General features: G+C 44.7%; 1 protein-coding gene across 1 annotated transcript; it reads right to left on the reverse strand.

Annotated features, from left to right (window-relative positions):
- Positions 1-1308: 1308 nt before the first annotated feature.
- GCH1 (GTP cyclohydrolase 1) lies at positions 1309-23326 on the reverse strand. Its single transcript, XM_075029503.1, has 6 exons — positions 22889-23326; positions 10839-10948; positions 8495-8550; positions 5390-5421; positions 4287-4371; positions 1309-3691 (listed from the first exon to the last, which is right to left on the reverse strand). Exons 1-6 carry the CDS (start codon positions 23202-23204, stop codon positions 3565-3567), a joined length of 726 nt encoding a protein of 241 aa, XP_074885604.1. The 5' UTR covers positions 23205-23326; the 3' UTR covers positions 1309-3564.
- Positions 23327-25618: the final 2292 nt, after the last annotated feature.

A 25618-nucleotide genomic window follows, 5' to 3' on the forward strand; every position in this document is an offset into this window, starting at 1 on the left:
AAAAAAACAAACAACACAAAGGGCTTGAGGGGGCTTTCATTCATTATTCCTTCTCCATTTCTGACTGCCACAGCATTCCCCCACAAAGCCGCACTGTACCAGCAGATTCCCCATCCCTGCCTGCAGCCCAAAAACTTCACCGGTTGCCCCATTTATCTTGTGCTTCAGCACAGAGAAGTAGCTAAGAGATTAAAGAAGCTGTGCTGGTTTTGGCTGGGACAGAGTTAATTTTCATACAGGCATTTAACCTTTTCTTGTTTTCTCTCCTTTTCTCATCCAGGCAGCAGAAAAACCTGGGCCAGTGCAGCCTGAGGAGGGCTCCTGCCAGTTTGGCAGCTTGCAGAAGGTCACGCTCCTCTGTCGGTGCAGTCACGGCTCCAACCGCAGCACAGACACCGACCGCCCCTTGAAACTGCCTGGCAATATAGAAGAGCAAACGTTAAGTGGGAAAGGGCTACAGAGGGACTTCCCTGGAGCACACAGGCATAGCCCGCTTTCCTTCTGGTGACGCTGAGAAGTCACAGAGCAGCTGCATGCTGTCCGTGGGTGTGCAAGCACGGCCACACACAGCTCATGCAGTCCTCCCTTCCCTCTATACCACCCGTTGGCAAAGCTCTGGCTGCAACGCTCCTGGGGAGTCCGAGATCTGTGTATTTTATTATTTTTTTCCCTGAATCTCAGCAGTATCTGCACCCTAGGAGGACAGGAGTGTTTTTAAGACAGCCTCCCCACCCTGAAGGAGCAGTACAGCTTCTGCTGGCACAGGCTGAGCTCATTGCTATGCATGGTACATACACGGTGGGGTGACCCAACCAAGACTTCAGCTTCAAGGTCTTATCGCATCTGCATCATGTCTGCCGTTAGGATAGATTTGTTCAGGTAATTTGAATGTTTGGCCAGGAACCAGGTATTTCCTCAGTAAAGTGTGATGAGGCGTCCAGAATGGCTTAAGAAGTGCACAAGAGGACTATAAGCCCACATGAGCCTCGAAGCGTGCAACTGCCGCTCCAGAGCAGCCACTGCCTCCCACCTTCCCCGCCCCACTGTCGATTCCTCTGGCACCAAGGACCAGTAAGAAAAAAGGTGACACCAAATCTTGGGGGTTTTTTGGTGCCCAGTCAACAAATGGAGACTCATCTGGGGCCAAGAGCAACTACTGTCCCAGAAGAGCAACCCAACATCTCACCCCAGGCTTGGAGCACCTCCTCGTGCAGAAACAACCCCCACCCAAGGAGACCGAGCTTGTGCCACTTCCTCGTGATGCCATCACCTCCAAGTCAACAAGGATGCTGCCACTCCAAAGGATAATATTGTGCTTTAATGTTTGAGAGACAACGGACTTCTACGTGGTACAACAGCAGGCTGTACGTACTACACATACATACACACTGGTTGTAGTTAAAGCTTGTGTATTTGAACAATATTAATGTTCCAAAAAATGCACCAAGTCTTACAACAACAAAAATGTGAACAAAATCCAAGGCCACAAGTATAGAGAGGTATGTTTTAAGGACTACAGGTCACATGGAAATAAAAAACAGCGGTGGTGCAATGCGAACTTTATCCTGAATAGATAAGTGGTTAAAACGCAACCTTTTCATTACCTCAGGAGCAAGACAGTGCTTTACCGAGACTGAATTTCCAAACTAAAGCAAGCAAAGAGAAACAAATGTACTAGTGTGTACCCCTTCAGTCCTCAAATTCTCCTTCCAGCTGTTCAGCTAAAAAGAGAGTTTTACTCTGAACTTCAGGCAAGAAAGATTTAAGGCTTTTCAGCTAGATATTTGAAACATACACTGAACTGAAAAATGGCAGTATCTGCTCTCAATCACTTACGGAAAACAAATGCCATAGAGTTAGCGTATTTTATAAATGTGCAACACACAGCTTGTTTACACTAGCAGACAAACACTTTCATAGCACCTAACTCTACAGAATCCAGGACAGAGGGTATTATAAAAGATTTTTCCAATAATGCTGTGAAGGTTATCAAGGTAAAATTAGAGTAATTAAATGCATGATGTTGTTGTTCTTGAAAACTCTTTAGACCCAATGGAAATTTAACCAGACATGATTTTCATTTCATTTCTAACATGGGTTGAAGCAAGAGACAGGAATGTTGGTAAGATCGAGCTTGCCAGACGAGGAACTGCCTTTTAGGTTAGCGTACAGAACATCTTGGATTCATATTCGGCAAAGCAGATATGACTATGGGAACCTGCATTGTGGGCATCTGACACTCTGTCTGACATTTTATTTTTTAAGTTTTGCCTCCTGTGTTTAGTTTGAGAAGGGTGGTTTTAGTTTGCGCCTCATGTTTTCCCAATTAAGAGTTACAAAACACCCATTAAAATTGTAACAAAGTATAAGAAGTTCAGCCAAGTCCAGCTGACCGTAACTTTCTGTACCAATACTGCCACATACAGAGGTTGCCACATACACAGAAAAATGTAGTTTAATTCATTTTGATGGCCCTGGAAATGCTTTTCCCAATTCCTCTTACGAAATAAGTTGTTGTCATTTCAGGTTCTTTGCCCTGAAATGACCTGCCGTCAGGCAGGAGAGGTACAATGTGCTGTGTTCAGGATTTCAGTGCTCACCTTTGGTCCAACATTTATGAGATGCAAATCTTGAAATGCTTGAAAAGAAATCTTCATTTACAGATTATCAGACTAGTTTTAGCTTCTCAGTCTAACCCATGGAAACCAAGAAGGAAAGCCCAAGATATAAATATCATTAAAAACCTCTTTGGATATCTTAGCACTTTGCAGACAGACTCTGGGGTTTTTTCCTCCCCTCTGTTAAAGTTTGCTTAAAAATAGTAAGAAACTGACAGTTAAAGTGGTCAGACATTCTGAGGCACAGAGAAAAAGGTGCATAAACCCCTTTATATTGAGATAAGACTGTGCCCCAAATAATTTAGAAGTTAATTCCCTGCATGTTAAGAGGCTAGGGAAAATGTGTTTTAAATTTCTCAAACAAACAAACAAAACCCACGCAAAAAAGGAGGGTTAATACTAGCAAGAATATAAAACACCACCAGAGGTAACATCTCAAAGAGGTATAACATACATATCCAGATACTGAAACAGCCACTGCAGGACTTGTAATAAAATATAGTCAGAGATAATTCAGGACCATCTTTTTCAGCAGAGTTACAGTATTTGCAGTATAAGTGGTCCTACAAGGATCCACAGCCTTTCAGCTGTTTCCTGTGCTGCTCCATAATTATTCTAATAAACATAACTATTTCATAAATATCCACTTCACTCCCAAGCCCCACTTTTCTCCCAACAGCAGTATATTCTGCATTGTGGATGGACAAACATTTCTAAAACCCTATTTGTAGCTTGTAATTCTGTGACATCAGCATCATTGGAAGCCCAGGAGGAGCCTACCTCATTGTTACATTTATCACTTGCCATCAGAAGTCTTTTACTGCACAAAGACTATGACAACAATTCACAACGATTTAGTTTAAAAGTGAGATGTAGGAACAACTAAGAACAGACAGTGACACCGGACAGAACAATCTCCAGAGTGCATTTAGAGAATAACACAGTTTCAGCTCCTGATGAGTGTCAAGAATTCTTCACGGGTCTTTGGATCCTCCCGGAATACCCCCAACATTGTGCTGGTTACTGTTTTACTGTTCATTTTCTGTACCCCACGCATGACCATACACATATGCCTAAAAGAAATAAGAGGGGAGTCAATAAGTCAGGCATGCTCATAAAAAAGAAGTAAACCCACAGAGAGAGATGTTTCCTACACAGTCACGTTAAATTCTGGGGAAGTGACAAAACCTCCATATCCAGAATGGATATCTGTCAGTAGTACCTCAGCTGTCCTCTATGGAAAAGAAAGTCAAATTCCCAGTTCCTAAGCACTGCCTTCTCTCCTCTGATCCTAGGAAAATCCCACCTTTCCAAGATGCATTCTGATCACAGGGACATGCCTGTTGCTAGTCTCACACTTTGCTCTACTTGAGGAAGTAGAAGGTGCACTGAGGCTGAGCACGGACCCAGGGCAACTGGTAGAGCTGGCCACACTGCCAGTTGCCACATCTCTGCAGTGGACAAGGTAGCCCCCCCACTTTAAATGGCTCCAACCCACCAGGCCATTTCACTGAACAGGCAAGGATCACTCCTGCCTGCGCTCTGTCTCATAAAGAAGCGTGGCACACAGCTACCGCAGCCAACGAGGCAACACACAACAGCCTGGCAGCAGGCAGCTGAAATCACACACACCCATACGTTACTACAGAACAGCTCAGAGTAACTTACGTAGCTTCAATAACCACTCCAACTCCAGCGGGCTGTAAGGCTTCTGTGATAGCTATTGCAATTTGTTTGGTAAGGCGTTCCTGGACTGAAAGAACAACAGGGAGTTCAGACACGGTGTTAAATCTGACTAGCATCAATGCCCCACCGCCACTATCTAGATTGCAACATTGCATCCTTGCTGCCAGGTGTGCCTATTCCCCACCACCACAACACACACACACACACAAGTACTGCTCTTCCTAAATAAATTTTATTGGTACCAAATCCTATCTTATGTTTTGTATCCTGGAACAGACCTTTTATTTGCTTGTTTATATTGGGAGTCATTTTGCTTTACACCTTTGCAGGAATTGCATTACCATGATTAATTATAACAGCTCTTACATTTCCTATTATGCAGTTAGATTTTCTCACTTCTCTGTTTTCTTTCAGTTTTTATGTATTTGCTCACTGGCTTTACTGCTGCACTATTCATTCCCTACACACAATTTCTCTCTTTAAGGAAAGGAAATGGAGATTAAAAATGAGCAAATTAAGAGAGTCTATTGTCCTGCAAAGCTTTACTTCCTGCAGCTCTAGCACCCTCTATTCACCAGTCTGACACCTAATGGTCACTAAGACTTCTGTTGCCCAAAGCAGGCCAAATTTAACTGCAGGACAATGAGAGCAGGCTGAGCCCAACCCAAGGCCTCAGACCCTGCAGCTTCCTCCATTTATTGGGAGCAGCAGGCAGGCAGCCCATAAACATGGCAGCTCTCGCTTCATCTCTTCAGATCACAATTCTTGAAGTCATCTCTCAAATTATCTGTAGGAGAGTTCATCTCCAGCAGCATCCAACTAGTTTAGTTATTCCTGGCAGCTGTATCTTGTAGCACATTTATCCTCTGAATCAGTTACTGCCTACATCTATTTTCATAGCCAGATTTTACCCTTCACTGGAAACGTAGAAGCTAAGTAAGATGACAGATGTGAAACACCTGCTCAAGAACAGTGTTTTTCTTCACACTAAAATTCACACAGCTATAGTCCACCTACAATTACCAGTACCCTGAGCTGGCTAGCAAAGGAGTACACACAACAAAACCAAAAATTCATCTGTTTACCTTGTAATCTTCTGCTGTATATTTCCACAATCCTAAAAGAGAAAGGAAAAAGACAATGTTATAGTTATTCCCATCTGATCATTGTCTGATCTTCACAATTAACTTGACACTATCAAAACAAGACCACTGTACTGATCTGTGTCCTTCCTGGAAACCCACATAACATCATGCTGCTGCTCAGCCCCTGGCTGGCATTGCTCAAGGACTTCCCTTAGCCCATCACTGTGTTTCGCCACAGGTTCCCCCTACCTGCAACCCCAGAGACTACTTCAGGGGCAAACCTGTCACTTCTCCTTAGAGCTTCTTCTGTTGGCTGTTACTTTTGAATTATCTGTACCACCACCCACCTACATCACAGAGTTGCAAGGTAATCCATGCCCAAAGACTCTCTGAACGCTAATCCTTGAACTGAGGTCTGACTACCTCCTTTTGCTTCAATCTAAACCAAATGCTGTTTTAAGGACAATTCAGATATTGGGATTCCCAGAAGGCTACTGAAATTAAGCAAGAGATGTTTTAGACTCTTGCATTTAACCACAAATTTAACTAACAACAATGAGACAGAATTGTCTTCATTTAAAACAGACACTCTCCACCCATATATCACACCATCCTTCACATTTCAATGCAGGGATGACCTTAATGCTCCCCTCGAACATGACTCCAGATTTAAGCCATTTGTGGGGCAGTGCAAGTGATACTACCATCATTTATCGCCACAGTACTAAAATCCACACCTTTAAGAAAAGTCTTATAAATGCTCTGTCCCTCAATGGATTATTCATGCCAACCTCAAATGCTTAATTACACGTCAAGTGGCCATGTAAAGAAGTCGCTATAGAAAGCTTCAATATCCATCTGGTCAGACTAGACAAAAAACAGACACTGGCTGGCAGCCTGAGGCATTACTTACAAGAAATATTTCTGACAATGAGACTTGTCTGCTGTTTTGGAGAGAGAATTGTATGCAGAAACTCCCCTCCAGAAATGAAATGGTTGCGTTATAGCTATTCTAAACAAAGCCACATAATATTTAAATACATGGGTAGGAAACAAGCTGATGCTCAGATACTTTTACACTGGTGTTGCATATAAGAAGTCCTATAAGCATGTTTATGTAAAAACAGTTACTTGCATTAGCATTTTCAAGCCTGAGCTTAAAATCCAAAGAACGATGTTTGTTTACTGAATACAGGTCATCCCCAACTACAGAAACCCACCACATTAGACTAATCCTATTACAAAAGATTAGGCCTACAGTACCAATAGCCTCACAAATCTTTGTTTGAACACTGGTTGCATTATATAGGGCACGAAAGGGAAGCACTATTTGACCCACCAATCTCTTCACGGTAAGCACTCAAAAGCAAGTCAGGACTAAGAACATTTTGTTATACAAGAATCTAATCTTTTCAGTATTGCAGTATATGGGAGTTTTACCCTAACTTGAAAAGAGGCAAGATTTAACCTCTCAAGCACAGCGCAGGAAGCCTTGCACATATTCCTGCATGCTTCTATACTAAGTAGTAGGAAAATTGTACACTTCTAACACCATGTTGCCACTTGCATTAAAAATCACCAAAGACAGTTTTGAGCTCCTTTTTACATCTGCGATTCAGAGGTAACTAGAGACCAGAGCAAGCACAAATCAACTGATGCATATTTCAAATGTGATCCTTAATCTTGCATTCAAGCCCTGCAGAAATGAAACCAAGGACTAAAGACAATCTCTTCAGGAAGGATGTTCGCCTTCAGAAATCCAACTCAAAAAAAACCCCCCGCACCACTTAAAAAGATCCAGCTACATGAGTGCCAGCCAACACATGACACAAGCCATGAACTGCCACACAGACATCCCCAAGCATAAGCAGCTACAGAAGGCAAAGTCTTTCGCCCAGCAACTGCAGTGCTGACAGCTCAGAACCTCATCCTACAATTTCAGCAGTTAGGTACAGCCACAAAAAGCATGTAGGAAAAAATTTAAATGTTCAATTGCCTGTTTCAGCCTTTTAATCAGAGCAAAGTCCCCTCCTATAAGCACTGCTAGAAGACTTAAAGATGACCGCCCTGTAACATGAAGTTACGTTAACACAGATATCAGCTCTGAGGGCCCTTCCACTTCCAAACCGATTTCACTGTTGTGCAAGCAGCGCACAGAACACAGCTGACTGACTTTAAAGCATTTTAGTGTCATACCCTACATGTCTTACCTGCTAAGAAAACCCAGCAGGCATGCAGATTTACAAGGCTAATTCTTATTAGTATTGTTGGAACTACAGCAAGACTAACAGACATATCAGGGAAAGTATAAGCAAAACCCATGTGGTCTTTCTGAACTACAGCCAATTTTTCAGATTCATTTCTCAAAAGAGACCCTTCCACTCTGGTCCCCAATAATCTGCTTATTGAAGGGTTCTACCATCCCCTTCCTCACCAGAACTAGAAAGTGCCACTTTATAACGAGATTCAGTGCAACAACGGATCCAAGGGCACTTGCTGCGGAAAAAGCTATTTTACATAACAAATGGATTTCTCAAGTGTATCATAATTGCTTTGTTTCTTAGGCTGAACCTTATCTATAAAACGTACCCCATGGCTCTCTCAGCAGGTCTCCAGTGAAAGAAAGAAATGCCAAATTTATCTGAAGAGTCAGATAACACATGAAAGCTTTAGATTCAATTTCTATCCATAGAACGTGTTCATTTACAGTTTGGAAGTTTGGGATTTTTGTTCTTATCGGTCAATATATGTGCAAGTAGTAAATAGCTAGAGATCCCCACTGGTTTTTGTGGCCTGCCTTAGAACATGACCAAATTCTCTGTTGTTCTTCCTTCTGTGCTCCCCCGCAGACACCAATGCTTTGCATGAACGTACAAAAGCGTTACGGCTCTACTACAGTCGACTGATGTGAATTAACACAGAGCTCTAAGACTTATCTGTCCTCTCCACAAAAAAACATAATGCCGAGGATTGGTCTAAATCCAAATCCAGGACACAAAGTGGGCTGAGCTTTAGAGGGGAACCAGATTAGAAAGATTAGCACAGTTAGCACAGCTTGGAATCCTTTTTACAAATTAGCATCACTTTCATTACATTAACACTTACCTAGCAAGCTTGCTGAGGCCAAGTACTTGTTTGTTAGGAAGATAGCCAATATGTACCTAGACAGAGGAGAACAAACCATTAACAGAATCAAAACCACACTTCCAAATACGTATGAAACTCATGCATAGAGAATGAGATGTGTATTTGCCCCAGAACTAACTCTGGAACAGTCCCAAGTCTTAGCATGTGGGAGGAACATGCCACCATGCAAGCCTGAAAAATTGTGGAGCTAACTGAGACTGTAAATGCCTGGTGAGGTCTATGTCCTGCTGAAGAATAGGTCAGTTTTCTGAGGAGGGGGGGAGAAAAATCACAACTCTTCAAGAGTCAAGGCTTATGTTCCAAGTCTCAGGAATGCTACAGAGTACTACTACATTTGGGTACAAAAAGTAGCCTATTACTCAGCACAGCACTGTTTGTCTAAAATAAACATGCTTTACTTTCAAGACCTAAAACAGATTTAGGGAGTGGGAGGGAGAGGGACTGTACTTTACTTCCAGTGAAAGATCTGATGACCAGAAGTACTTAGCCACCAAAATCAGGCTCCACTTACTGATTTTTTTTTTTTCCCCTTGCTTTGGTAGTACCATAGACCACTGTATGATTAAGTCAACTTCCATCCTGCTCGAATACGGATTTGCTGAACATTCATACTGAACACGTAGTTGCGCTAAGTTGGAATAAGTTCTTTAGTAGAAATGAGCTCAGATACAAAGGTAGGGGGAAAGCCATTTAGCTTCTTGTTTTTAGAAAGCAACATAGGCTACTGAATTCAAGTGGGTTTACAGTTATAACAGATTATAAACCAGCATTTGTGTTCACTGTACCAGAGACTTGAAAAATTAGCCAAGATACAGTAGGGGAGTGTCAGTGTAGGATTCCATCTTAGTGCTTTGCCTAAAGGCCCCATCTCAGAATCCTGTATTGCTGTACCTGCAGTTAGAGGTACCACAGTGCACCTAATTACCTGGCTAACTTGATCATTGCTATCACTTCTGTTGGGTAATCAACCCACTGACACCTGAAAAGACACGAAACATTTCAGACAAAGTGAGAGACATAGAAATAAGCGCTGAATCCTGTTCCCCATAGAGTATTTTTGCGAATGTCTTAATATCATTTAAGATAGAACCGCAAACACAAGACCTACTGGTCAGTGTTTGCAGCCTGTTTGATGTACCCAACAGGAGAATGGTTAGTCTGAGAATATTTAGAGGCATACCAAGTCATTTAGCAGACCATTATACGAGCAGGACCGATTCGGTGTTTGCGAGGAGATTTCTCCAAACCACACAGCCTAAACAGCTAGATGTAAAAAGAACGCATATATTGCCACAGGAGTAACGAAGAGAATATACACAGTACGTGTAACCAAGAATAACAGGCAAAATAGAAAGCTTGCACAGAAAAAGAGGTTACCGTGTTTTCCAGTATAAAATACTAACAGTAAGAAAAGAAAGCAGATGAAATTGAGTTGACTCAACTAAATAAACAGCTGGTTTGTGTTCGGGTATTTTATTTTTGGGAGACAGTTTACTTGGAACATATGTGGTACTGATCGAATTTTACAGACAACAAAAGCACTTGCTACTCTCTGGCCTGGGAGTACTTTATGGTAGAATAGATGAATCAGAATAAGCTCCATCCTTCTCTGCTGATAGGGAAGTGAAGAGGCTGAGATCTGCAGAAGGGACTACCCACTCTGAACTCTTCATCACATTTACAGTGGTTAACTTGAGAATATTTTTTTTCTTTTAAAGTTGTTGGCATCACAATTTCAACACCCTCTGAAACACCAGCCCCTTCCATGGAAGTCCCAACCTCAGCAGCCTCCTGCTAGCCAATTTTGACTACCTCCTCCCTGATTGGGCTTGCTTATTTAAGGCTGGGTTGCTAATCAGAAGTTTGTTCCACTCATGGCAGGGGGCGGGGGGGGAGGGGGGGGGGTGTCCCAAGGTGAATGCGCACTAGATAGCTCTGAGCCAGAAGCTAAATCCGTGACAGAGCCAGCGTGCAGGGTGAGCTGGTTTAATATCAAGATGTCTGCCCTCAAGGCTTGCTGCTGCTTCACGAAGAAGAGCTTTGATATGAAATGTCAGAAACCATTAGATTACTTAGACTAGGAAAGGTTGAGCGTTATATTTTAGGAGCTTAAATCCAAATAAAACTCACATTAAGGAGGTCTTCCTTATTTGTATTCTGAAGATTAACTTCTAGAATCATAGCCGTAAGCAGTAAATACTTATAGCTTTAAAAGCTTTGTAGTTACAGCTACAAAGTCTTTTACACGTACTTTAGGTCTTTTATCATGTATTCCCACATTTGTTTTGTGAGGAAGAGTTACCTTTCCAACAAATGGAACGAGGTGATGCTCACACAATGAGAACATGTCTATGTCCTTCACAATTACCATCTCATCATGATCTTCATCAAAGATGGCGTCATTCAGAACATCTGAAATTAAACATTCGCATTAAAAAAAAAGATAAATGCACAAGCATGGAAGGTTCTTCCAGCCAGTATCTGAGAAAGCTTGTAGCAAGAGCATAGCTCTCTCAGAACTACAGATTTTAGGGTTAAGATACAGGAGGCAAGTAAGGAGTAACATCACAAGTATGCTTTGGTTTGCATACGATCACACAATTGCCACAGTGCAGTCGGACTACCTACGTGCTACCCCAGAAGTCAGCCTATATAATGTTTTAAGTAATAGTTTGAGCCCAGGCTAGAACGAGTCTAGTCTTTGCAGAATTACTGACATCTTAAGAGCAATTAAGACCACAGCTGATAAAGCCCGTGCTGAGGAGAAGAGCACATCTCAAAGTGGGCTTCCATTAGTGCTTCCACATACCACAAGCAAAGCTGAGCCTGAGGTTTGAGAAAAGCTAAGCCATCACAGTGGTTTCTCCAAACACTTCTACACCAGCATCACTACCTTCAAGGAGGCTTTGCACACAAATAAGATATTCTTTTACTTCATCCTGAAGCCCCCCAGCCAGCAGCTGTTTAGACGTACATAGAAGTCAAAGAGATAGATCTGTATCCACAGACTGGGAGAGATTTGCTATCCTGAACTGAAAGCAGGCATGCATGTGCATATTCCGGCCTAATTCTGCACCTCAGAGTTAGCAGAGCACTGAGGTGGAGAGACCCACGAAGATAGAAGGAAGAAGAGACAGCTCAGTAAGAAAAGGAACATATAACGTGACACTTTGCTAGACTCTGAGCTCAGTAGAACAGACCCTCAGTTGATTTTCCAGACTTAGCAGTCCCCTGACAAGTCCCCAGGCAATCCTGACACAGGTTACAGCAGATCACTACAGCCTCCACAGACTACAGGCAGCTGGACCATCCTTGAAGAGGTTAAAAGTAGAACGGTCTCAAGTTAAGAGACCGAGCCTTTTGAAGGACAAGAGAGAAAGGCTGTCTAGAAAAGAGAGATGACAAAGAGAAAATAGCAAGACAGAACTAGCTGTACAAAAGGGCTAATAATCAGAACGAGGAACTCTGCAAACAAGTTAGCTTGAAGCCACACCAAGTAACTACTTGGAGTTACTTCCAGGAACCAGAGTCACATACACCACGGCCAGAAGGGGAACCAGGGTGCTCAGGGACTGCCCTGCTTCATCCATAGTGGAGCTTAGCACCTGCAGTGATGATTACACAAATCTAATAGTTGTGTCTGCTCTACTTGCCTTTATGCCTTCCCCTGACATGCACGTACACCTAATGGCCACCATCTGTTGTCGATAACGTATCATCATCATGGAGCATTTTAATTTCCTGCTTGCTATCAGCACTACACAGGTAACCCTGGAAACTGTGCGCAAGATGTTCCGCCTGCGACGCATGTTCTTTCCTGAGAACGACTGGCAACCTGCAAGACAGCGAGGCTGAACCCCCGAAGGCTTTTGATCAGGTCAGAGAGCAGGAGTAGGGGGCACAAAAGAGGCCAAGAAACAACTCTGTAAAGGCACATGATTTTGTTCTTCCAATTTCAGAGTCTAGTTTACATCCAACACTGTTGGAGAGTATTTTGATTACATGGGGAGCATCATGCAGTTGTATAGCTACGAATTCAATCAGGAATAGCCAGAACCCAAAACAGAGCAGGCTCAGAGGAAAGGGAAGGGGAGACAGAGCAGCCATCTGGGTTCTTAGCTCCCTCCTGCAGCACTCTGCAGACATGCCATTTCTACAGCAGAAAGGCAAACAGTGGTTTCACAAAACCTGCTACTATGCCCAGCATTATTAAAACAAAATCCAAACGGATCCATGAAGCATCTCCAGAGTGACTGCTGCTGTTATTAGACCACCAGCCTTGCCAGAAGCGTATCAGAGCCTGATGTTAGATATGGATTTACGTCAGCACATTCGCAAAGCAGACTGTTCAGAACAATCAAAAATGGCCATGTTCTCATTAAGAGTCACGGTAATGTGTGACACAGCATAAGGCCAAAGCTACAACAGAAGCTACTTCACCGTGAAGTCTCATATATATGTATATATATGCATATACACACTTATTCATGTATAAAACATATATTAATAGATCGTAAAAACTTTAGCTAAGGAACCTAACTCTATTACTGGAATGCTGAAGAGCCATGTTGTATCATGGAGACAGCTGTTAGCCCTATTTTAAAGCTGGGGGGGGAAGAAGGTTAAGTGACCTGTGAAGTACCCACACAGCCAACTTCAGGAACAAAATGCATCCTTCTCACAGCTAAAGCAATCAAACAGGAACACAAAGGTCATCCATCCTTCTTGGATATACTCTCTTCGGCTACAGCCCAGAGTCACAGCAGTTTGGACAATGCCCCCTCACAGCCAAGCTGTACAGGTGTGTAAACAAACAGATCCATGCACCAAGAATATAACCACAGAGCTGTGGGATGCTTGGTCCTTCTCATTTATACAGGTCTCGCTAATTTTGCACCTTAGATTTATTTAATATTAGCAGCAAGTTGCAGCCAGATCACAGACGAAACCTGCTCAGCTGCATAACCTCTGCAGTTGTGCCTGCAGCAAGGTGTGTTGATTTTAAGTCAGCACCAGTTACTCCTTGAGAAGGAGGGCCAGAGCCCATAAAGGAAGACACCAGCTTAGTGCTAGCCCCTCCAATAACCCCTTCACAACTGCTAGATGATTCAGGGAGACAAGGTAAAACAAAATGTGAGACTGAAGGCCACTACCTGTGTAAATGGCCACGGTGTTGAGAGCCCCAGTCACCCCTATCCTGCTCCAGTCCTCCTGCTCATGCTTCACAAGCCTGTTCTCCTGAAAATAAGCACAGCTTGAAGCCTGTCTATACATCCCTATACCTCCCTCTTTGAAATCCAAGCCTTGTGTTGACAAAAGAAGAGTTAGGTAAGAGTAGCTGCGACAAGATGCTGTGCTATGTCCCACCACGGCACTTGTTTTCAGTAATTACACAGGAGAGACTTGTTTGGCAGAGACTCAAACGCTTTGTGCACGGAGGCAATACCATTTTATCTAACTTTGTCTGCCTTTCATTTTTTAATTTTTTTAGTCATTCAATTTGCAACAGCATCAAAGAGGGCCCCGAAAAGCTCAGCCTGCAGCACATGTTCTGGAGAACTTAATGGAGCTGAAAGGACAGAAGGGGAAACAGGGCCTCAGATTAGCCAGGCCAGAAGCAAAGCTGGGGACAAATTCATGCCTCTTTTCCCATTCTTTCATTCTACCTACTAGGCCATGCTGCCTGCTTCACTAGCTTGATTTCAGTTTCCTCATTTGGAGGCTCCAAAACATTTACTCTTGCCACTCAGGGCAAGGTCTAAAAGTCATGTTGTCCCTCCCCAGGCCTGTCCCAGTTCACACAGAGCAATGTGGCTGTACACTGGCTGCATCTCTCAGCTCTAGAATACCCACCTACCCTTCTAACGCAACTGCATCTTCTCCATCCCTTCCCTCCTGTGGCACCAGGATCTTCAAAGCAAAAGCGTAGAAGTCAACAGGGCTTTTAGAGGGAAGGAGAGCTAGAAGTAAATATTGCTAGCTTGGTTTCCTGACAAGGCAAGGCACATGCAGCTCAGATGGGCTCCTCCTCAACAGGCTACTTTTCCTTAATACAAGAAGGAAATTCTTCCTCTCAAATGAAGCAACACTTCTACTCCCTCCAAGTACTACCTACGTACTCATCCGTATCAGGAGGACAGGACTAGCATCTCCTCTGCTAGCAAGAAGATGGGCATGTTCATACATCATCCCTTGGTCTCTCAGTCATAACTCCCCTCACTCTTTTCTTAGTTACAGCTGTGCTCAAGTGCTGCCACAAAGCCCTGTCTATAAGCCAAAGGAGACAGCAAATAACACCATTTTCATTCTCTACCACCCCAGAAAAGCTAATGGAATTTACTGCTGAAGTCCTTAAGCCTAGACACATCACATTAATGAAAAGCTAAGAGTTGAAATAAAATATACAGCTGGGAGGAGGCGAACAAGAACAAACATTATATGTACAGTCAGGGCGCTCTCTAGATTATTCCAGCTGATTTTTCCTTCATCCCAGAGTTCAAGTCCTGGTGTAGAAACTTCAGTGGGCTCTTAAAACTGAACAGTCACCTCTGCTGCAAGTTAACTTCTGAAACAGAGCTGAATTATTTTTTTCCCCCTTTATCTTCAAAAAGAGTTGATAAAAGCAAAAATCGGAATTGGATGAAGACAGAAGGAGAAAGACCTTTCAGGATTTTGCGTCAGAGCTGAGCAAAAAGACCTGTTGCTATAGAAACTATTTGCATGGCTTTAATGTGACACAGGAAGGCAAAAGCACCTCTGGCAACCAAAGAAGCTAGAGCCCGCCCAGCAGCTGGCTCAGTAGGTAAAGGGAATGAAGGATAGCAGCACTCTGCAGAGCAGCACTGCATCAGCTTCACAGCACTTCAGCTGTCCCATTTTTACTATGCCTGGGAGACAGAAGACTGATGTAGGTTGTTCTCACTATGTGTTAAAGTACTTCCCCATGGTGTTAAGTTGCCTCACCACTCCACTCTAGAGAGGAGTCAGACTGAGGATTGTTCAGCATCAACAGGATGAAGGCAGCCCCAGAGATTCCCTGATACTGTTCCCTGAGCTCTTCCATCCTGGCAGAGACATAAGGCACAAGGTTCTGCTGATACCCATTACAACAGCTCCAGACTTTCCTCACCAACAGGCCCTGTGCTCTCCACAGCAACCCAAGTCACGGCAGGCAGCCGAGGCCATCGTAGGAATGGGTTGAGGCCAAGGGGGGGGGAGAAGTCCTATGAGGGTGGTGGGGCAAGTCACACCATTCCAATGCCCATTAGTTTGAACAAACTGAAGTGCAGGCTGAGGTCAGGTACCTTCTGCTTTCCTGGGAACACAGGCTGAGTTACACCAAAAGCAATGGCAGGGGACCTTGCACAAACTAGGAACAGGTCATGGTTTGGAGGATACTCCAGAACAGCAGTGCCATGAGCCAGACACCAAAGGCTAACTATTCATTAAGGTAGAATCAGCTGAGATATGTTGGCAGATACCTTTGACTGTCTCACTCAAGAAGTTCCTCTTCATCTGAAGACAGATGTAATTGAGAGAGCAGGAAACACAAGCTAACAGCTGAAGCTAAGAGACTACAGGGTCAGAATTGCATCTGGAAGAAAATTGCTGTAAAAACCTTTCAGTTGCTGCTGGGTAAGCAATAAGATGTAGAGTCAAAACTGAATTTTTTTTTTCATTTATTCATGTGATGACACTACAGGTAACTGTAGTTAGAGAAAATATTCCAGACAAGAAACAAGAAAATTATTGCAGCCTTTCAATAGTAAAAAGGTACCAGGAATTTATTATGCATACAGAGAAGAGAAGCAGGCTACAAAAACATTCATATAAAGAGAGTTTGTACTGCCACAGAAAGTTAATGACTTTGGGTTGCTAAGAAAGGGGGTGGTCTGAGTGTGCCATTTGCTTCAAGAAGTCTTGAAGAGCTCTAGAAAGACACAGCCTAAGATGCTACATTACTATTTAAATAGGCATTAGAGTTCAAAAGCTGCAGAGAAAATTAATTGAGCACTATGTGGCTTCCTTGCCATAACAAACCTAATAGGAACAAAGAGAAACCTCAGACGCAAAAGAATTTACAAGTTTGACTAATATTTCAGATTTCATCACTGCCACACCAAAGGACTAGAAACAGGCATTCAACTTCAGACATGAACACTTGCTTCAGAAGCAAAGCTTAATTCCTCAGTTACCAGAAAAGAGGTGAACCAGATGTGTAATTTAAGGCACATTTCATAGCAGCAAAGATGGAAGAAAAGCATTATTGCTATTCAACTAATTCCGGCCATCACTTGTACAGATTTTTTTATTTTCCTTACAAGACACTTTCCATGTTGCAGTGAGAGACTTGGGTCTATTCATAAGAGATCAGTTATTGCAGACTTTCAGATGAAGCTAAGATTAGGTTCTAGAAGTTGTCCTCTGCCAGGAGGTTTATTAATATGAGGGAAAGCAGGGTTATGGAGATGCTCATTAAAATGTATCAGGATTTCAATAACCATTTCAATGTCTCATGTCACAGAAGGTGCTGGAAGTCCCCTCATCCACACTTCTTTCTGAAATTGAAACAAGGGGGAAAAAAATCAGAGAAGATGAAACACCACTTTGGAAACACAACATCAAGAGATCAGAAGCCTTTAAGATTCAAGAAGTTAAGACATTGAATAAATTCCCAACAAAATCCCGAACAAGCTTGGTGTTACTTGAGCATTAATGGGGAGGGGAGATCATCCTGGAAAGTCCTACAGTCCTAATTCCCAACAGAAGTTTTGCTGCATTAAGTACCTGTTTCAGTACGGTAGGCTTCACTCATGTGGGGGTAGAGGTTGAGGAAAGAAACCCCCAGGAACCTTATTCTGAACAAACCTGTCTCTCCCACCCTCTGGTTTACAAGAAATAAGCCATGGCCATAACACAATAATGCTGATGTTTAAGTTATTAATAGGTTAGACTGTTGGATCTATGAGAAGCAAGAGAACTAGCAGTACCTTGTTTCCAGGAAAGAATGAATAACTCACCAGCTCTTAGCAAAGGGCAGTGCTGCTGATCAAACAGCCTTGTTTGTTTAAGGCACTGCTTATTCTTACATAGCAATGCTTAGCACCTCTCATCCACAGCAAACTGAGTAGGCTCAGAAAAATTTATGAGCTTACACCAGTGTTGTCATCTGTCAAAATACCAAATCCACACAGACAAGAAGATGAAGAAAAAGAGTATTAAGGTTGCATTCTTTCACCCTTCACCATAGGAAAAGCACATAAACTAATGAGAGAGGAAAAGCAACATAAGCAATGTACACACAGGTGTTAATCTACTGTATGAGACTCAACTAGTTGTTATTTGCTTTAAAGTAAGAGCTGCACAGTAGAGTCACTTAGCTTCCAGGCAAATAAAGCATACATGCAGCCTTTCAAAACCACAGAGGTTCAGGAAGCAAAGTTACCCTCTCCCAGTATTTTCAATTTTCATTTCCCTATTAAACATGCTGAAAGGACAGCTGAACCTGCCAACATGCTTGAAAGCTAACATACCTACCAGAAAAGTCTCCCAGCCTTTATTCATGTAACAACTATCGCCATTACCAGCAAGTACACTGTTTAATGAACATGCTGTTTTGCCTAGAGTGCCTGTGGATGATGAAAACAAGTTAACTTCCTACTGCAGATGCAGGTTGCTTGTTCAGCCCTGTGCCTAATGTTTCCTACGGGATTACACAATCAGAACCAACTCCTTTATGATTTACCTTTTGAAGCTAGCATAGTTGACACTCACTGTAACTGACACTGTTTCTGTAACTTACCTCTGCTCAGCGAGATTGATTCTGAAGTCTTCAGCTTCAGTTAAAAGTTAGTACTGTCTGCAATCTTGTATTTCCATTTATTCACTCATTTACCACATTTGCACACACTTGTGCTTTGTAGTATTTATATATAGACTCACAGACAGCATCTCCGAGTATGACATTAAGCCTGTAGTAAAAGGAGGGACAGATCTCTCAAGATACAGTCTTTTGTGTGGCAGGCAATTGCCTGAACCAAACATAACAAAGCTAAAAGGCAACTGCCTATCAACAGTCCTGCTCACCTTTATTAACCAAGAGGACAGGTTACTATTTTGCAGCGTAATTTACTCCCAGGAGTATGAAGCTGATAGATCTGACCCTGGAAAAGAAAACATGTTCTTGGATGCTCATGCAGAAGCACAGCATGAAATTGAGAAGCAGAACTTTTGGTATCTTGTCTGCTCTGCCATCCTTACCAATACATTAAGAGGTTTCTGTTGTAATGGCTGTTAGTCTACACTGATGCCCAAGTATGAGCTGCTAGTATTTTTTAAATCTGGCCTCCAGGTGGATTTTATTTTAAAATCACTGGAGGCATCCTTGCTACTCCAATGAAAGTTTGATGACTAGTACTATAGAAGTGAGATAATACATCTGAATACATTTTGTCAAAGAAAGAGGTTGAGGCCTTTATAAAGCCAGCATTAATAAGGGAAAAGACATAATCTAGAAAAAACAAAGAGCCAGATTTAGACATTTAGCAAGCAAATTTTGCTAATGGCTCTGAAATACAATACTGACCAGCTGCAGAACACAGATAGCAAAGATGAATAAGGGGTAAAGCAGGAACACTGTTAGTCTGCACTATTGAAAACAAGCTAGGAAATACACACACAGTGGAAGCTAGAAAGCAGAATCAGCTTCTCTGCTACTCACATAAATCTGAATGGAGAGAAGGGACAGAATTTAGATGTAAACTTCCCTACAACACTACAAAGTTAAGCTATGGAAAGTACAAAAATACAAATCCAATCGGGTGTCATGGAAGCAAAGTGACAACACCCAGGAAAGGAGATCAGATGTCCAGCACATTTAACCATGCCCCAAATGTATTATGTTCTCAGACACATGGTAACAAAAAGATCAAGAAAATAGTTTGTTCTTAAGGGTGAATTATCAATCAAGGCTCAAAAAGAAAAACAATACCCATTTGCCAACTCTGTTGAAACCACACATCAGCTCAGCAGCTTCCAAAAGCTTTATGGGTTCCTTAAGCCAAATTCCCTCCTCACACCACTTGGTCGTCTTCTCCTCTAATGCCACCACAGAGGACAGATTGCTGCATGGCAGGTAAGGCCATCATCGCTCACCATACCCAAAAGCTTCCAGCCACCTGACTGCACTCAAAAGTGTTCACTGACAAGTAAGAGCAAGGCACCACTCAAATCACCAGCCTCTGAGAGCAGCGGGCAGCATTCAAGGCAGTCAGGTAGCTTAGTTTTGTGAACAACCACATAACCCCCATGTACTCAATTACAGCAAGTGAGGCTCAAGCCAACCACATTAAACACTGAAGACCTCCTGCAGTGTACTTGCAACTTTACACTCTCCAGTCTTCAGTATATTTCATAGTTTGGGAATATATCTATTATATCATATTTTGTGTTCCCATATGGAAAATTAAAATGCCATCAGAAATTAATTACTTTTCTCCTGCCTACCTACGGCAGGTACTCAAGCAGACGAACGCAGAAGGCTGATTTTAAAGCCTGTAGCTGTACTTACATTCAGTACTTTGGTTCGTCTTTGTCACTTTTCTGACTGTGCAGTCTGGCAGCATTTCCACATACTGGCAAGGGTTGTGAGCTCAGCTAGAGCCAGCTGAAGATGGGTGCCTGTTGCAACACACCTTGCTTCTAGCCCTGTGTTTCTACAATCACCGCCCCAGAGCTTTTACTTGAGAAACCTTTTACAAAAAGATGGGACTTACAGCTATTATAACTGTCTGTTTTCTTCTGCCTGTTGGGGATTAAACTTGAACACACTCCTCAACACATATCCCACAAATCACTGCTTTAACGTCTGCCTATCCAGACAGTTCCACATAAGGAGCTGAATAAGCTGCAGAATAAACCTGAGAAAACAAGAGGTCAGGGCTGCTTTTTGTTGGGGTTTGGGTTGTGGTTGTTTGGGGTTTTTTTTATTTGCTTTATGGGTGGGGGTTTTTTTGTTGTTGTGTTCCCTCCCCAACTCCCATCCTTTCTTTCACAAGCCACTTCCTGGTCTAGTTCACAGCCTGGCTAGGCAGACAGTTGTATTAACATAACCAAGTGAACAGTACATCAGGATGCTGCAACAGAGACAAACAGCAGGAGCTGCAGTCCCACAGCTAGCCTTTTACCAAAGACTTTGTAGTTGTTGGCTCTACGATTCACAATGTATTTAAAACTCTCCCAAGTGGAAGTTACTTCCATATCAACCTGTGGACTTGTCCTTCAGCTACAGTTCTTTCTTCTGTTTGGCTAGTAAGGGTGGGAAGACTGAAAGCTGGGCATTGTGTAAGAAGAGGTGAGTAGCTGGAAAGTAAAAAGATCTCCCACCTGACACAGGAAGGAATGTTAGTATCACAGTTTCATTTTATTTCCTAGAAGGAAAAAGAGCAGAGCAGTTAAAGAGTACAGCACCTAGCAGTGACACTTTCTACTCTTGGATATAATACTGCCCTCTCCCAGGTATGGATATTTAGAGGAGTGGACTATCCAGAACTACTCTGCTTAATGAAATGTATGTGAGAGATTAGGACAGACTATTCAGGTCCCAGAGAATCCACACTGGAGCAGAAAAAAGCTATTAAAGAAAAACTTAAGGGAATGTGCGGCTCTGCACACAAAACTGGCAGCAAGACAAGAGAGGACCTAAGATGGTCAGCAACCTCATCCAGGTTCAGCACACAAATTCAGGCTCAGAAACTATCACTAAAAAAATCCTTCTGCTAGAGACTGCCAGGATGACTGAGAGACCTCCTGTGTTTTACAGCAGTAAAGAGACACATGCAATCCCCAAACAAGAAAGTTATTCCCAGTAGACAAAGGATCATTCTGTGAGACCCTGATGAAACCTCATCTCAAACATACCATGCAGCAGGACTAAAGGAAGAGAGGGAAGAGGATGGCCACTGCAGCCCAGAGCCTATTTCCAGATATGAACCTGAAAACCTGGTTTGATCTGAAAGGCAAAACAAATGACAAGGCAGAAATGCTGTTCCTAGGGGAAGCTAAGACACAACATGGGCACGTGAGTGTAAGCTGGCCATGAGTAAGTTAATGCTGGAAGTTACACGCAATCTGAGCCAACCATAGTTTCTTTTTCACCACTCAAAACACAAAAGTCAGCCTTTAAGTTGAAGCACCGTACGCTTATGGAAGAGGACTCTGACACGTTAGCAGAAGCTCCCTGATGCCAGCGACCAGCATGGTTCAGTCTTTTCATTCAGCTGTTGTCACCCTGATGCAGTTCTGGGGCAGGCTTAATACACCAGTGCTGTACTCCAGAGAGCAGAACACTCAGCTCCCTCCTGATCGGCATTCAAAGATCCTTGCTGACAGTATTTGCATCCCTTATGCACTAACAGGAACTTGCCTTTTACTATAAGAGGCAGCAGAAGGGGGAAACCCCCAGCTTGGGAATTCCTTTTTTACTGTTTATACTGGGTACAGTCCTTAGCAGAAAGGCTAAGAAGAGAAAAACTGATGTAAAAACCTAAATTTTCAAGCAGGATTTACCCTGCACTAGAGCAAAGAGACAATTTTGGAGTTGCTGGTGATGAGGTGAACAAATCCCACCCAGTTCCTCTCCTCCTGCCCTCAGGGAGGGCCCGCGGCCAGCAAGCAGCTAAGACACTCATCTGGGGCAGGGATGTGAACCTGGGGTACCTCTCTACATCTGCATTCACTGCTGGGACCCCGAGACGGGGCAGGGATCTCCCTGACCTCCTCCCTTCTTACCTCACTTCCTCAAGTTTCATTCCCACCTTTGAAAAGCCTCACGTGATGCTTTTATCAGCAGAACGGGACCTTATCTGGGAAAATTCAAGCCACCTATGTCTGCTCACAGAAGCCAATGTTCCTACCCCTTCCGAGCACAGCCCAGCTCAGCTGCGGATGGAGGAAGGTACAATCAACAAGTTCCTATGCCAGAACTTGAAAAGTTCACACCAGAAGAGGGAAAGCAAAAGCACTTGTTCACCAAAACCAGAAGCGCAGGAGTCCATGACAGATCGTGAACTTTACCAGCACGGCGTTTAAAAAAAAAAAAAAGAAACCGGGGGAAGGAGGGGACAGAGAGACCCCGAGGTGCCGGTGTTCCTAGCGCACACGGCTGATGACTTACTGACACGGGGCGTCAGGCGGACGGCACGGCCGCAGGGCAGCGCCGAAGCCCATTTTAAGAAAGAAAGTAGGAAAGCCATCACCACGGCTGGTGTCAAAGCAGCAGGCTCCAGCTCCGCCGCCCCCGGCCCGGATCCCTCCCCGGGCTGACACCCACCCACCCGGGGGAGCGCTCCCTACCCGAGATGGTCTCCTGGTAGCCCTTGGTAAAGAACTGCATGGCGGTGGCCGCCCTCCAGGGCGTCTTCAGCAGCCCCTGCCTCTCGGGGTCCTCGCCCAGCGAGCGCAGGATGGTGGTGTAGGCGGCCGCCAGGCTGGGCAGGCTCAGCTCGTTGTCCTCCTCGCTGCGGGGCCGCTCGCCCCGCCAGCCATCCCCGCTGCCGCCAGCGGAGGGGACGCGCGGTTTCTCGGCGCCCGCCGACGGGGAGGAAACGGCGGAGGGCGGCGGCGGCCTTTCCTGCCGCGCGTACCCGTTACAGCTCCGCGCCGCCTCCATGGGCAGCCGGCAGGGCCCGGCCGGCCCCCCGCCTCGCCGTCCGGGCAGCGCGCTGCGGCGGAGCCCGTCGCCCTCAGCCTTCGAGCCCGTCGCCCTCAGCCTTCCCTCCCGCCGCCGCCTCAGCCCTCCGTCCCGCCCGGCGTTACCTCAGCGCTCCCGCCCGCCGCCTCAGCCGCTCAGCTTTTATACCGCCCGCGCCGCTGCCATTGGCCGCCGCCCCCCGCTACGTCACCCGCTGTGTCATGAGCCGGCCGGTCTCAGCCCGCCGCGGCGGGTGTGTGAGGGGGGAACGACCCGGACGCTGGGCTGAGAGAACCGGGGGGGGGGGGTGAGGGAAACCGGGCCCCCAACCGCTTTAGGGGAACCCCCTTCCATCGGTTCTATTGCGGGGAACGTCCGTGGGGAGGGCTGCTGCGGCGGGGGATGGATGAGAAGGGTCCCGCCGGGATGCGGGGCCTTGTCCTGCGCAGCAGGTCCCAACGTCGTTCTCCATTTTGTCTTCAACTTCCAGAGCCGGTCCTTCTCCCGCTGGGGTGATGATGGTGGCACACCCCGCTCGGTAGCTCACCGGTGCTGCTGGAACGCCGTCGTAACCGTTCGGGTCGGTGGGATGCATCCGCCGGAAAGGTCCCGGGTGTGGATTGACCTTCCTTCGTGACACAGTCCCTACCGCTTCGTCAGGGCTGGGTTTCGGTCCCTTCCAACCCGTGAGCTCTGCAGACATCTTCCTGCTGAAGGGCTGACGTGCCCCGACGTTTTCATTTTCCCACCTGTGGCTCTGGAAATGCGCCGTCTCTGATGACCGACGCCAAATATTTTGGGGTTTCCGCAGGGATCCGGCTGGGATGTCACCCCTGCCAGTGGTTTGAGCATCCTCCAAACACTTTGGGGGAAAATGTGACAGACAGAGCACTGCTCATCTCTGCCAACAGCAGCTGGCAGCCCGTTCTGCCCCAGCCCCACATAGGGTTCAAATGTTGGCAAACAAATAAATGTTGGGGCAGGTGGTTTGGGAGGGAGGTCCCCTCCAGCTGAAGCTATTCTGGGATTTTATGAGCTAGAAACTGAGTCTTAAGGTTCAGCTGAGCGTAGGGTATATGCTCCATCACCCCAAGGGCAAGCAGGGTAACTAATATTTTATGGATTGCCGTCAAAATAAATGGCCGAGATACTAAGGGACACAGCAAAGCCCTCTCTTTTCACACCTGATCTGTCTGTAAGGCAGCAGGGTCAAATTCTCCCCCTGCCCCTGTTCCTAGGAAGTGGTAAATTGTCAGGGAGATAAGGAGGGGAAGGAGCTGTTGGCAGGATGGGGTGCAGAGCATGACTCACTGGCTTTCCTCCGTCTCCAGGCACAAGAGCTACATTTAACCAAGAGGAGCAAAAAAAAAAAAAAAACAGAAAAAAAACCCCACCAAAACAGCAGCAGTAACACGTTCCACATTTATCATTCGATTTCCGATCACAGGTTTTACCAGAAGGCAGCCAGGATGACTCAGGTGAAATCAAGGGGCCAGCGCTGGCCTGCAGCCAGTCAGGCTTTACTGCGGTTTTATTGCCCCAGGCGCCGATTGGGAACAGAAACTGCCGTACCGGAGGATTTGAAGCCCTGAACTCCATGCCTGCTCCTCCCCAGACACCCACTGATGTGGAGCTGGGTACCTCCCATCATTTCACAACCCTCTGAGGATGTCCAAATCCTCCATATAAACTAGATGGGTTCCCTTACTAGAAACATGCAAAAACTGTTCATGGGACTCGGCAGAACGACTACCACTTTCATTTGGATCCAGACCAAGCTGACACAGTTCAAAGGCTGGGTAGCATTTCTTAGGAGCTATGAACCACTGAGACCTAATCATCCATAGGAAAAAGGTGTTAGTAAAGGGCATCTAAGTACATTGGCACTCCCTAGTCTTTGCTACCTTTATTTTCTTGGAAAAGAATAAGATAAGCTCCCTCCAGAGTCACCCCGGACTTTATAATGGTCTGAACTCAGCAGCTGTGGGAGTTGGTTGTAATTTTTCTCCAATTTATGGGGAGAGAAGGGCAGTTACCAGCTTATTTGCTAGCATGAGCACTGCGTGGATGTGCAGAAAACCACTTTTTCTGGGCGTGTTTGAGCAGAGGTTGCACACGCGGGAGCCGATGCTGGCAGTTCTGCTAAAAGCATTTGCAAATGCAGAATTATTAGGTTTAGGGAATTTAGGCATGTGTCAGGATGTGTTACAACACAGCCTGATTTCCAGCCATGGCAAAGTCCTCTCCTTCTGAAACACAAACCCACATCAGCTGGGTAAGCAGAAGCACTAATGCTTGGCCCTTTTTTATTTTTAAGTAACTTGTGATAATATTTTATTGGTTGTTCCGTATTAATTACACCCCATGTTCTCATGTAGCCTTCCCAAGAAATT

The sequence above is a fragment of the Buteo buteo genome, chromosome 6, assembly GCF_964188355.1.
Source record: "Buteo buteo chromosome 6, bButBut1.hap1.1, whole genome shotgun sequence".
Taxonomy (NCBI): domain Eukaryota; kingdom Metazoa; phylum Chordata; class Aves; order Accipitriformes; family Accipitridae; genus Buteo; species Buteo buteo.